The sequence below is a fragment of the Tachypleus tridentatus genome, chromosome 3 (assembly GCF_004210375.1).
Source record: "Tachypleus tridentatus isolate NWPU-2018 chromosome 3, ASM421037v1, whole genome shotgun sequence".
Classification (NCBI taxonomy): Eukaryota; Metazoa; Arthropoda; class Merostomata; order Xiphosura; family Limulidae; genus Tachypleus; species Tachypleus tridentatus.
In genome coordinates this window covers 48300029-48314074 of record NC_134827.1, presented here as the reverse complement: position 1 = coordinate 48314074, position 14046 = coordinate 48300029, and the positions used below count along the sequence as shown (strand labels likewise).

The 14046-nt window shown below is 33.0% G+C and overlaps 1 protein-coding gene across 1 annotated transcript in view; it reads right to left on the bottom strand.

Moving 5' to 3' along the window:
• The window catches only part of LOC143246805 (hydroxyacid-oxoacid transhydrogenase, mitochondrial-like), a 31326-nt gene that overhangs the window by 11904 nt on the left and 5376 nt on the right, over positions 1-14046 (bottom strand). The window contains exons 4-6 of the mRNA XM_076493970.1: positions 5073-5126; positions 4595-4749; positions 472-668 (exon numbers count right to left, since the gene is read on the bottom strand). Coding sequence (XP_076350085.1) covers positions 472-668; positions 4595-4749; positions 5073-5126 — 406 coding nt within the window. The remainder of the gene's footprint in view (positions 1-471; positions 669-4594; positions 4750-5072; positions 5127-14046) is intronic.

The window sequence follows — 14046 nt, the reverse complement described above, 5'->3', positions numbered from 1 at the left end:
CATAAATGGCTGATTATTGTGTGAGACAGTCACAAAGACTACTTCATTCTTAATCCATAAATAATGTTTAGAATTAAACCTTTAAAATGACTACATTTTCTTTTGATGTTAAATATGCACGTCATTCTGTGACACAGTATTAACATATAGGCTAAAATTCAGTCCAACTACCGGACAGGGAAACATGCAAATTCAATCCCAGACACAAGCCACTTCTGGGCTGAGAATTAGGGCATTAATAATAAAAAATTACGGAAATTACTGTTTTAATACATCTTTCATATTCAATAATTTATGAAATATTTAAACAAAAATGCATTTTTTAAAAACATTAAATATGGATGACAGTCACAGTCCAACTGAAACTCTAAAATACAAGTAGTTTCTAAATAGAAACCAGAAGAAAATGCCCACTGAATATAAAAATGATGAAATATACTGCAGCATCAAAGTAACAGTAAAAACCCACACCTGCTATTAATGGTTTGAGGAGACATGTGACAGGTTTTCCTTTACCAATTGGTGGAGTCACATAATCAAGAAATTCTGCTTCACGATCAGAGCAGTATAAATTGGCAACTTTACACGTATCAATAACAGAGCCGCCACCAACTGCCACGAAAGTATCAAAATTATTGCTTCTTGCAAATTCAATGGCTTCTCTAAAACTATAAAAAATCAGAGTAAAACTTACATGTTAGGATGTGACAGACAGAAAGGTGTTTAATCAAATTACAGGTTAAGTTACAAAGCTCGGACCACATTAGAAAGTTTAACACCAACGACAATTTACTTTTGTTCATAAACATAACTGTAACTACAGTCATTTAATTTTTTAGAGTTACTTATTAAAGTATCTCCCTTGAAGAAACAAGTGGTAACTAATTTAAATAGGTACTAATAAACTTAATTTACATTTAGACAAATTAAACAATATTTCTAACTACAAATCATGGATCAAAATGTTCACTTTAACCCATGTTCATATTATGAAAGGTTAGTCTTTGATATTTATTTGAACATCTTCCAGTGTCATATTCTCTGGTGTTTGTGATAATACATGTATGAAAACTAATATAGTCTCACCCACTCTGCTTCTGAAAGAGTTAATCTATTCAACAATGAGGCAATGATATCTCAGGTTATGGAATGTTTAGTTTTTATTGTTATGGTTTTCACAGTGTTGTGAAAAAACAAACACCAGGTCAGTCTCAGTGGTGCTCTACTGAAGTGAGGTTTACCACAACATTAAACCAACTATAAAGTAAATCATTAACCACATGAATTCATTCATTATTGTTATGGATATTTAGAATTAGGAACAGATAAATTAACTTTATCTTCAAACATATAAATGTAATTCAGAAATAGTTTATTAGTAACATGAAAATTCAAGTGAACAACAAAGTTTTTATTTTACAATTTATATATTCATCAAGTCTGTGGTTAACAGACACTGTTTTTTATTTAGAACAAGACACAGTGTAATTTGTTCATAATAAGACATGGTGTATTTTATTTAGAACAAGACAGTGTAATTTGTTCATAATAAGACATGGTGTATTTTATTTAGAACAAGACACAGTGTAATTTGTTCATAATAAGACATGGTGTATTTTATTTAGAACAAGACAGTGTAATTTGTTCATAATAAGACATGGTGTATTTTATTTAGAACAAGACAGTGTAATTTGTTCATAATAAGACATGGTGTATTTTATTTAGAACAAGACAGTATAATTTGTTCATAATAAGACAGTGTATTTTATTTAGAACAAGACAGTGTAATTTGTTCATAATAAGATATGGTGTATTTTATTTAGAACAAGACAGTATAATTTGTTCATAATAAGACAGTGTATTTTATTTAGAACAAGACAGTGTAATTTGTTCATAATAAGACATGGTGTATTTTATTTAGAACAAGACAGTGTAATTTGTTCATAATAAGACAGTGTATTTTATTTAGAACAAGACAGTATAATTTGTTCATAATAAGACATGGTGTATTTTATTTAGAACAAGACAGTGTAATTTGTTCATAATAAGACATGGTGTATTTTATTTAGAACAAGACAGTGTAATTTGTTCATAATAAGACATGGTGTATTTTATTTAGAACAAGACAGTATAATTTGTTCATAATAAGACAGTGTATTTTATTTAAAACAAGACAGTGTAATTTGTTCATAATAAGACATGGTGTATTTTATTTAGAACAAGACACAGTGTAATTTGTTCATAATAAGACATGGTGTATTTTATTTAGAACAAGACACAGTGTAATTTGTTCATAATAAGATATGGTGTATTTTATTTAGAACAAGACACAGTGTAATTTGTTCATAATAAGACATGGTGTATTTTATTTAGAACAAGACACAGTGTAATTTGTTCATAATAAGATATGGTGTATTTTATTTAGAACAAGACACAGTGTAATTTGTTCATAATAAGATATGGTGTATTTTATTTAGAACAAGACACAGTGTAATTTGTTCATAATAAGATATGGTGTATTTTATTTAGAACAAGACACAGTGTAATTTGTTCATAATAAGATATGGTGTATTTTATTTAGAACAAGACAGTGTAATTTGTTCATAATAAGACATGGTGTATTTTATTTAAAACAAGACAGTGTAATTTGTTCATAATAAGACATGGTGTATTTTATTTAAAACAAGACAGTGTAATTTGTTCATAATAAGACATGGTGTATTTTATTTAGAACAAGACACAGTGTAATTTGTTCATAATAAGACATGGTGTACTTTATTTAGAACAAGACACAGTGTAATTTGTTCATAATAAGACATGGTGTATTTTATTTAGAACAAGACACAGTGTAATTTGTTCATAATAAGACATGGTGTATTTTATTTAGAACAAGACACAGTGTAATTTGTTCATAATAAGACATGGTGTATTTTATTTAGAACAAGACAGTGTAATTTGTTCATAATAAGACATGGTGTATTTTATTTAGAACAAGACAGTGTAATTTGTTCATAATAAGACATGGTGTATTTTATTTAGAACAAGACAGTGTAATTTGTTCATAATAAGACAGTGTACTTTAGAAAAGTTTATTTCTTAAACTACTGAAATGTGTGTTAGAAAGTGCTACACATGATACACATAAAAAGTAAATAATGTTTGAGGTTTCTCAGAATGAAGTCTCATGACTTCAGCGCAAACGGTACACGAAATCTCCCCTTTTGTTTAGGGTCCACTTCACAGATGATACAGTTATCACAGCAAGGCACATGATAAACATGAAAGGTAGAAGCTACAAGATGATGGATATACAAGTAAAGTGAAGTTGATTTTCTCTAAGATTCTTTATAAAGTCATACTATAAAAGTGGTAAGATCGTAAAGTAAAATAATTCATTAAAGGGTAAACATGCGTTTATATCTGGCAGATAAACGTTCAAAAATCACGGACTGCTCATGCTAACATTCCATAATTAACAACTACTTATGTTGATAAACCTTTAGTTAGTAACTTCTATGAATAATTTCTTAATCACTGACAACTTATGTTGATCAACCATGAGTTAGTAACTTCTCCTATGAATAATTTCTTAATCATTGACTACTTATGTTGATCAACCCTTAGTTAGTAACTTCCCCTATGAATAATTTCTTAACCATTGACTACTTATGTTGATCAACCCTTAGTTAGTAACTTCTCCTATGAGTAATTTCTTAATCACTGACAACTTATGTTGATCAACCCTTAGTTAGTAACTTCTCCTATGAATAATTTCTTAATCACTGACTACTTATGATCAACCCTTAGTTAGTAACTTCTCCCATGAATAATTTCTTAATCACTGACAACTTATGTTGATCAACCATGAGTTAGTAACTTCTCCTATGAATAATTTCTTAATCATTGACTACTTATGTTGATCAACCATGAGTTAGTAACTTCTCCTATGAATAATTTCTTAATCATTGACTACTTATGTTGATCAACCCTTAGTTAGTAACTTCTCCTATGAGTAATTTCTTAATCACTGACAACTTATGTTGATCAACCCTTAGTTAGTAACTTCTCCTATGAATAATTTCTTAATCACTGACTACTTATGTTGATCAACCCTTAGTTAGTAACTTCTCCTATGAATAATTTCTTAATCACTGACAACTTATGTTGATCAACCATGAGTTAGTAACTTCTCCTATGAATAATTTCTTAATCATTGACTACTTATGTTGATCAACCCTAAGTTAGTAACTTCTCCTATGAGTAATTTCTTAATCACTGACAACTTATGTTGATCAACCCTTAGTTAGTAACTTCTCCTACTAATAATTCCATGGTCAACAACTGCTTATATTCTCCACTCAGTTCCTGACTTCTCCTTATGATCATTGATTAGTTACTGACTTATTTGATCATATTTTAGTTAATGGCCACTTCTATTTACAAGTGAATATTTGCATACCTAAGGAGGATACATGGATTGTTTTTATACTTTGAAACAATGTAAATAATAACCTCACAAGTGAAATTAAAAATATCTAAAAACATTCTCCTAAATATAAGATACTGTAGCTCATTTTAAACAAACTACAAGCACCTGTAATCAGTTGGTTCAATTCGGACTTTGTCAAACATCTTATAATTAATTCGATACTTATGGAGTGAGTCAAGCACAGCTTTCATAGGAGGAAGCTTCACCAGGTTTTCATCTGTAATCAAGCAAACATTCTTTGCTCCAGAATTACTTAGATCCTGTTAAAATAAAACCATTCTTAGAGAAAAATGATCATGATATTACTTTATAACTGTTTTCAAACAGAGTACAAAATTATATTAAGTGTATTTTCAGTAGGATGTACACAGACTTAGGAAACAGGTAATAGTGATGGTATTATCATACAGGATTTTAAAATCATTTTCTTATTTCAGTTTCTCTTTGTTCAGATGCTTAAATTAGTGTTATATTGTCATTATTAAAAATCCCTAAATTAAGTTGTAAACTTTAAAGTGGAAAGCTACAAACAAAACCATTAATATAGTTTTAATTGTTTCATTTACAGTAAGAGTTCTTGTACCATTCCAATTTCTTTTGTGACTCCTGGTCCATACCGTACGCTTGAACATGCCATCTATTGGAATAACAAGAAGGTATAATATGTTATTAAACTGTCGTTTATGTGATAAACAATAAAAAATATTTGAAAATCTAAAAAAAACTAAGCCTTGTTTTATTGTTATCCAACATTTCTAGATGTAAAGTTGTATCAAACAACTTGTGAAAGTGCTTTAAACTCAGGTTAATACAAATGTGGACTTACAGATAACAGTTCAATCAGTTAGTAGTTCAACAAATTAAAGCTTTGTTATAAAACAAAAGTACAGTAGAAAAAGGTTACTATTGGTGTACAAGTTTATATTATCAAAAACAAATTATGTCACATTTTATTATCTAAAGTTTGTGAGAATCTTACCTTCTAACCTCACCTAAATCTTACCTTCTAACACATTAATACCACCAGCATCTAAATATGTAGGACATCATTTGGACCCTTGCCATCAACATAAATGTTATTTTGCAAATAACTGTAAGTGCAGTTTTAAAACTTCATGTGAAATAAAAGTGGTGTTTAACATATTTAATGGCTTCACTACCTCTACCTTGAGAAACATCAAAACTAATGTGGCTTTTCATATTTATTGGGCAGTGTGCTAGCACTCTCTACTTAGAGGTAGCATGGATACCCAACTTAAAGCAATACAAAAGTCATCTGGAATTTCTTTTCTACAAGTTACCAGAAGCTAGATACAAAGAGTTACCTGGTATAGTTAGCCCACCTTCAGTGTATATGCCACTTTTCAGCTATCCAGAACATTGCACGGCCAAAACTTGTGTACAGCCAAAACGAAGATTTCTTATTTTTGTTTCTCATTATCTTTCTTCAATAGGTCTCGCACTTACCTCGCTCTATCAGTAACCATAATTTTACAATAATTTGATAGAACAAAAGAGTCTTCATGACCTTTGACTTCCTATTTTATCATCATTATATGGAAAATTTATAAAGCTTTAGAATACACTCTATAACCTACTAACCCATGTACGCTATAATATATAAAGGTAAACACAAATATCAGGAAATAAATACCAAAAGCTTCATATGGTTAGCTACTTGATCTGTCTAATAACCACATGGCAGACTAAGCCTTCTTCACTTTATATAAGTTAAGAATAAAATCTATACATTACTGTTTTTCTTACTGAAAAAACAAATACAAACAAAATTTCTATTTGTAAAACATTACTTTATTGTAGGATAGTCATACAAATAACATTCTAAAGCTAACTAAAGGAAGGATATAATGTTGAAATATGAGATTCTAACACCAAACTTTTGATTCACAAAGTGGGAATTTTATTATTCTTTACATGAAGTTGAGACAATTTAGTCTCCTATGTGATCACTGGCCAGGTCAAGTGATATGCCCACTTCCATCTCTACCTTGTTTAGTTCCTTTTGTAGAATATTAAATAAAGCGCTGTGAAGGTCACGAAGACACTGCAAAGTCAATTTGTTTCTTCTGTATGTTACATAAGCTAAAAACATCATAATTCTAGTGTAAATGAAATTATCATTACCCCTTGAAGTTAGCTTTCTTACGAACATTTGACTTTTAAAAAAAACAAAACAAACTTAAATACATAGTGAAACAGGAGTTACTAGCCACTAATAAATAAACATTAGATGACTTGACTCTCACATGTAGGTACCCAGTGCTTTGTACATCTTCAAGGAGCCAACCCCATATTATGTATAAAGTGAGGGAGAAGATATCAACTGAAAAGTCTGCTTTTCTAGGACTAAAATCTTATACTCACAAGTGGGGATTGTGTCTCAGTTTTAGGTATACATTATATATAAGAATTTAGTTTCACAAAAACTATAGATGCTTGCTATATTCTCAAACAAATCTCCATGGCAATCTCCAGCTACAGCTTATTCACATTTTACATCTCTAACTAATGTGATCAAATAGTCAACAATCATAGTAAATCATCATGAACCATATGAGTTAGCTGCAACCTAAGTTTATTATCATTACAACATATAAAGTTAGCTACGACATCAAGTAATGTTTTGCCCACGGTTGAGCACATAAAAAAATGTTACCAATAAGGTAACTAAAACAATTGTAAATTTAAAAACTTGTGTGGATCATAAAGAAAAAAGAAACAAGGCTTTTGTTTTGTTTTGTTTTTTTGAAATTTCGCACAAAGCTACTCGAGGGCTATCTGTGCTAGCCGTCCCTAATTTAGCAGTGTAAGACTAGAGGGAAGGCAGCTAGTCATCACCACTCACCGCCAACTCTTGGGCTACTCTTTTACCAACAAAAGTGGGATTGACCGTCACATTATACGCCCCCACGGCTGGGAGGGCGAGCATGTTTAGCGCGATGGGGATTCGAACTTGCGACCTCAGATTACGAGTCAGACACCTTACACGCTTGGCCTTTTTGTTAAATGGGAAGCATTTTATCTATTCTCTCAAGTTCTACTCACCAAGAGCTAGAAAGAATTTTATCTATTCTCTCACAAATTTTACTCACCAAGCAATAACTCTAACTCACAAAATTAAATAATTACTTACTTGTTAAATTTCCTCTAATCACTACTGCACAAATTCTTAAAATGTACAACACTGAACCAACTTATTAACTCACTCACTGGGTGTTTAGTATTGACTGAAAGGCTTCATTAGAACTGGATATAGCAGATGTAGTGTGGTTAGCATATTCTTATACATTCTTCTGTACTTCCACAATAAGTTCTTAAAACTACTAACTCATTCACTCAGAAACACTCTCCAGTTTCCTTATATCATTACTTACACAATAAGTTACTAAAACTACTAACTCATTCACTCAGAAACACTCTCCAGTTTCCTTATATTATTACTTACACAATAAGTTATTAAAACTACTAACTCATTCACTCAGAAACACTCTCCAGTTTCCTTATATTATTACTTCCACAATAAGTTATTAAAACTACTAACTCATTCACTCAGAAACACTCTCCAGTTTCCTTATATTATTACTTCCACAATAAGTTCTTAAAACTAATAACTCATTCACTCAGAAACACTCTCCAGTTTCCTTATATTATTACTTCCACAATAAGTTCTTAAAACTACTAACTCATTCACTCAGAAACACTCTCCAGTTTCCTTATATTATTACTTCCACAATAAGTTATTAAAATTACTAACTCATTCACTCAGAAACACTCTCCAGTTTCCTTATATTATTACTTCCACAATAAGTTCTTAAAACTACTAACTCATTCACTCAGAAACACTCTCCAGTTTCCTTATATTATTACTTACACAATAAGTTCTTAAAACTACTAACTCATTCACTCAGAAACACTCTCCAGTTTCCTTATATTATTACTTCCACAATAAGTTATTAAAACTACTAACTCATTCACTCAGAAACACTCTCCAGTTTCCTTATATTATTACTTCCACAATAAGTTCTTAAAACTACTAACTCATTCACTCAGAAACACTCTCCAGTTTCCTTATATTATTACTTCCACAATAAGTTCTTAAAACTACTAACTCATTCACTCAGAAACACTCTCCAGTTTCCTTATATTATTACTTCCACAATAAGTTCTTAAAACTACTAACTCATTCACTCAGAAACACTCTCCAGTTTCCTTATATTATTACTTCCACAATAAGTTCTTAAAACTAATAACTCATTCACTCAGAAACACTCTCCAGTTTCCTTATATTATTACTTCCACAATAAGTTCTTAATATTACTAACTCATTCACTCAGAAACACTCTCCAGTTTCCTTATATTATTACTTCCACAATAAGTTATTAAAACTACTAACTCATTCACTCAGAAACACTCTCCAGTTTCCTTATATTATTACTTCCACAATAAGTTATTAAAACTACTTGCTCATTCACTCAGAAACACTCTCCAGTTTCCTTATATTATTACTTCCACAATAAGTTCTTAAAACTACTAACTCATTCACTCAGAAACACTCTCCAGTTTCCTTATATTATTACTTACACAATAAGTTCTTAAAACTACTTACTCATTCACTCAGAAACACTCTCCAGTTTCCTTATATTATTACTTCCACAATAAGTTATTAAAACTACTTACTCATTCACTCAGAAACACTCTCCAGTTTCCTTATATTATTACTTCCACAATAAGTTCTTAAAACTACTAACTCATTCACTCAGAAACACTCTCCAGTTTCCTTATATTATTACTTCCACAATAAGTTATTAAAACTAATAACTCATTCACTCAGAAACACTCTCCAGTTTCCTTATATTATTACTTCCACAATAAGTTCTTAAAACTACTAACTCATTCACTCAGAAACACTCTCCAGTTTCCTTATATTATTACTTCCACAATAAGTTCTTAAAACTAATAACTCATTCACTCAGAAACACTCTCCAGTTTCCTTATATTATTACTTCCACAATAAGTTATTAAAACTACTAACTCATTCACTCAGAAACACTCTCCAGTTTCCTTATATTATTACTTCCACAATAAGTTATTAAAACTACTAACTAATTCACTCAGAAACACTCTCCAGTTTCCTTATATTATTACAGAATTTATTCTTCCATGTCTTCAGAAAACTTGAGATGTAATGTGTTCCATGTAAAATAAAAAACTTTGGAAGTTTCAAAGTATCACACATCTTCTCTATGTCATGCTAAAACTACCTCTAGTAATTAACACAAAACATCTAAATTCAAATGTTAACATAGTTCGCAACAATACAACATCTCTCATAAGAATTTGGGGAATTTCTAAACTATGAATTGGTTGGTTAGTTGTTTAACATTTAATTGGTGTGAACTATCTGCACCAAACAATTAGTAAAAACTAAAATCATTAACATATGAATCATGCTAAAACAAAACATAGTCCAATTTTCAAATTAAAACCTCAAGAAGAATTAAAAAGACCAATAGCCCTTAAAAATTTATAAATGCATTGTGATGGTGGCACTCTCCAACATCAAGGGTGAACCCATGGTATAAATATGTTTAAAACGGTGTCATTGCTCTTGACTGTAACAATGGCATGACAGTAAAATGTTGACTATTGTGACCTCAGTGTCATGCGGACCACACATTGGTGGACAGTACCAGATAAAAGAAAGTGATGACTTTAAAACCCGTGATCAGTGTGTAGTTTAGCCAAGACAACTTCCTCCTTCTGATCCTTACAGAAGCAAGACGGCCAAAGAACAACAGAAGGATTTATCTGAAAAAGCTTGTTATCACGTTGCTCACTGCAAATCAATTGCCAACTGGTGCAGAGCCAAACTTTGAATACAGGACTGTAGTCCTTGTACAGGACAAGCACAGCAGTTGCAATACCAGAGCAAACAGACTTAGCTGCAATGTCAGTAAGTTTGTTTGCACGAATACTGCCATGGCTTGGTATCCAAAAAACTGAGGTAGATGTGAAAGAGAAATGGGCCAGTCGGTTTTTAATATTGATGAGAACAGGGTGCAATTCCAGGGTCAACAGCGAGCTGAGCGAGTCAGTATAAATAGTACAGTTTGTGTGCTGCATAGCTTCTATGTGATCCACAGCAAGAGAAACAGTGTACAATTTGACAGCAAACACAGAAATTGTGGAGGGATTCTGTAGGAACAACTGAATCACACCAAACCATGGCAGGACCCACAGAGTCATCTGATTTTCAACCATCCATATAAATGGAAACAGAAGGATGGTTTGAAAGATGTTTGGCAAACAGAAGGTGATACTTAGAATCAAGAGTACCCGTCTTTCTCAGATGACTCAAAGAAAGATCACATTTCAAGATGGTAATTAGTCATGGTGAGATGGGCTGATCAGTTGATACAGCTGTGTCGTCTAAGGACAGACCCAATTCAATCAGCTGTGCCTGGATACGAAGGCCAAAAGGAACAATGGCAGATCATCTGTTCTGAAAAACACGGGTCCACTGAAAACACAACCCCAGATGGGATGCTATGGTAAAGATCAAAGTTTTGAAGCATATAGTAAACACAGTTGCAAAGAGGGAAGGTATAGAGGAGGTTCATGAAACTCAGCGTACAACAACTGGAATGGAGAAATGTGGAAGGCCCCTGAGCAGAGCCAAAGCCACTGATCAGAGACCCAAAGTCCAGTTTTGATCAAATGAGGGCATGATAGATTTTTAGCACAGAATATTGATCCACTCCCCAAAAGGTGAAAGACAGGACACAGAGGATGTTCAGTGCCCTTTTACATTTGACCCATAGCTGTTTGATGTGTGGAATAAAGGTCAGCTTACAGGCAAAGATAAGCCCGAATAACTTTGTCTCAAGGACCATGGGAAGCACAACTCTTCAAGACAGAACTCGGGATCTGAATGAGTACCCTGTTGGCAACAGAAGTGCTTGCAAAAGGTTTTGGAATGAGGAAAGGTTAAACCATTTGCTGTGGTCTATTTGAGTAAGTGATTGAGAGCAGTCTGTAGATGCCATTAAATACACCTCATGCTCAATGACTGATACAAAATGTTTCTATGTTTTTTTCTTTATAGGACAAAGGTCTATCAACTTCCACAGATCCTGCCCTGGGTCAAGTAAGCAGGTCTCTGTCTGTGAACAAAGATTCCAGCAACTGAGAGCATGAATGAATGGTCATTTTACTTCTTCGGGCTGCAGAAGAGGATGGACCCAAGGAAAACCCAAAGCTAAAGGAAGCAGAACAACTGGGCAGTCACTGGAAGGAGTGGCAGGGACAGAGATGGAAGTAGACATAGGTTTGTCAACTCTTTTACCCATGGAGGACAAAAGACTCATCAGATGTCTTGCAAACAACTCTGATGGAGGCATGTAGAGATCTGTCTGCATTCCTGTTGTGGCAGTGGAATCGAGGTGGAGCAGCATAAATCTGAAATGGAGTTAGGAACAATAATTTCCAAGTCTCTGTATAGGAGATGTTATTTACATTGTACCTCTCTCTCCTCCACCCATTTAGGGCAAGAAAGAGAGTAAGAGGGGTGTGAACCACTATATGGTTCTAGTTTGCACTTTTAAGCATCGTAATCTTTGCCACCACAATGAGCATATGTTAAAGAACCACAACATGATGTTTTTGAGTGACTGAACCATTGACATGGAATCACCTGAGAGGGTTGGGAATATGTGACTGTACCTCACAGTTCAGATAACATTCTTTGGCTGTATCAGGAGGACGTGGTGATGTAAACATCAAGATCAGAACATTAGTAGACACCATAATTCTATCTTTGTGAGTGGAGACTCGGCACACTGTAAAAATACTTTGGCTGGAGCACTCATCAAAGATCTCAGACTCAGGAATGTTCTTTAAATCCCTCTCAACTATAACTCCTCTGGAAGAATTCAAAGTCGCATGGGGAGTAACCTCAATGAGTATATCCCCAACGGCTTTTGATTTCAAGAGGAGTTTGGTATGCTGTGATGAAGATGTTTCCACCAAAAGGTCTCCAGAGAGCAACTTCTCTACTGACTTAGAGGAGCCAGCAAACCCCTCTAATCCTTCCTGAATAAAAAAAGAGGGACATCTGCTATAATGGTTTCTCAGACAAGGAATGGATACTTAGAAATCAAGGTACAGAATCTGACTGTGATGTTCACTATACAACAGAGCCATCCATGCTTGGTTGTTTTCCAATAATCTGTTGTTGTTTTCATTTTTTCATAAATGGGGGTACTCATAATAAAGATGCTACATTTCAGTGCCAACTGACCTCACCCATCATGGAGTCCTATGATTGCACTACAATGCCAAACAAGGACACTGCAGCAACACCAAGATTTCTTGAGCACCATACCCAAACACCAGCATCAGACACAAGTTGAGGACATCCAACACTGGTATTTGATTCACCTTAGCCCAATTGGACCAGCTGGTTGACCCTGACGGGCCACCCCAAAGCTGCCCATCTACAAGAATTTAAAGCCAAAGTGGCATACTGGATTTGGATCCATCAACCACCAGGATCCTCTCCTTCCCTTCACAGGTCACCATGCAACAGGGTGGATGTTGAGATCCCAGAGGAGGTAAACTGAAAGTACAGAACTTTCTCTGGAAAGTCCTCTCACTAAGTACAGGAATCCACCTTGAGGGATTCTAAACAATGAAACAGATCTCCTCTTTATCCTGGTACTTATGGAAGAACTTTAAACATTTCTAATCCTCATTTACCAACAGTTCTGATATAAACCAAATGATATAGTAATCAAAACCCAAACCCACACTTACAGCATGAGTGTAAAAAGATATGGAGATCTCATTTCCTACATTACTGCACTGGTGACATCTAGTGGTGTCTTATAAAAGCTAAAATAAAATTATATGTGAAATCATGTTTTTTATTAAATGAAGAAAGTTTCAAGCATGTGGCAGCTTTTGTCTATCTTTCAATCTGTCCCATTAATCAAACTACTTTACAAATCTGTCAGAACTGTATCTTCACTAACTTCTGAAACATGAAACAATATGATAAGCATCACCATCAAGGTTCAGCATCATAGAGAAACCTAGTATTGAATTATCATGTTGTAAAGCTGTTTAATACACAGATAGTAGTCTTCACTGATGCTCTGATATTTAGAAGTTATTAAATAGCTTGTTTAATACACAGATAGTAGTCTGTACTGAGGTTATAATTATAAGATATATAACAGACTATTTAATACACAGATAGTAGTCTGTACTGAGGTTATAATTATAAGATATATAACAGACTGTTTAATACACAGATAGTAGTCTGTACTGAGGTTATAATTATAATATATATAACAGACTGTTTAATACACAGATAGTAGTCTGTACTGAGGTTATAATTATAAGATATTTAACAGACTGTTTAATACACAGATAGTAGTCTGTACTGAGGTTATAATTATAAGATATATAACAGACTGTTTAATACACAGATAGTAGTCTGTACTGAGGTTATAATTATAAGATATATAACAGAC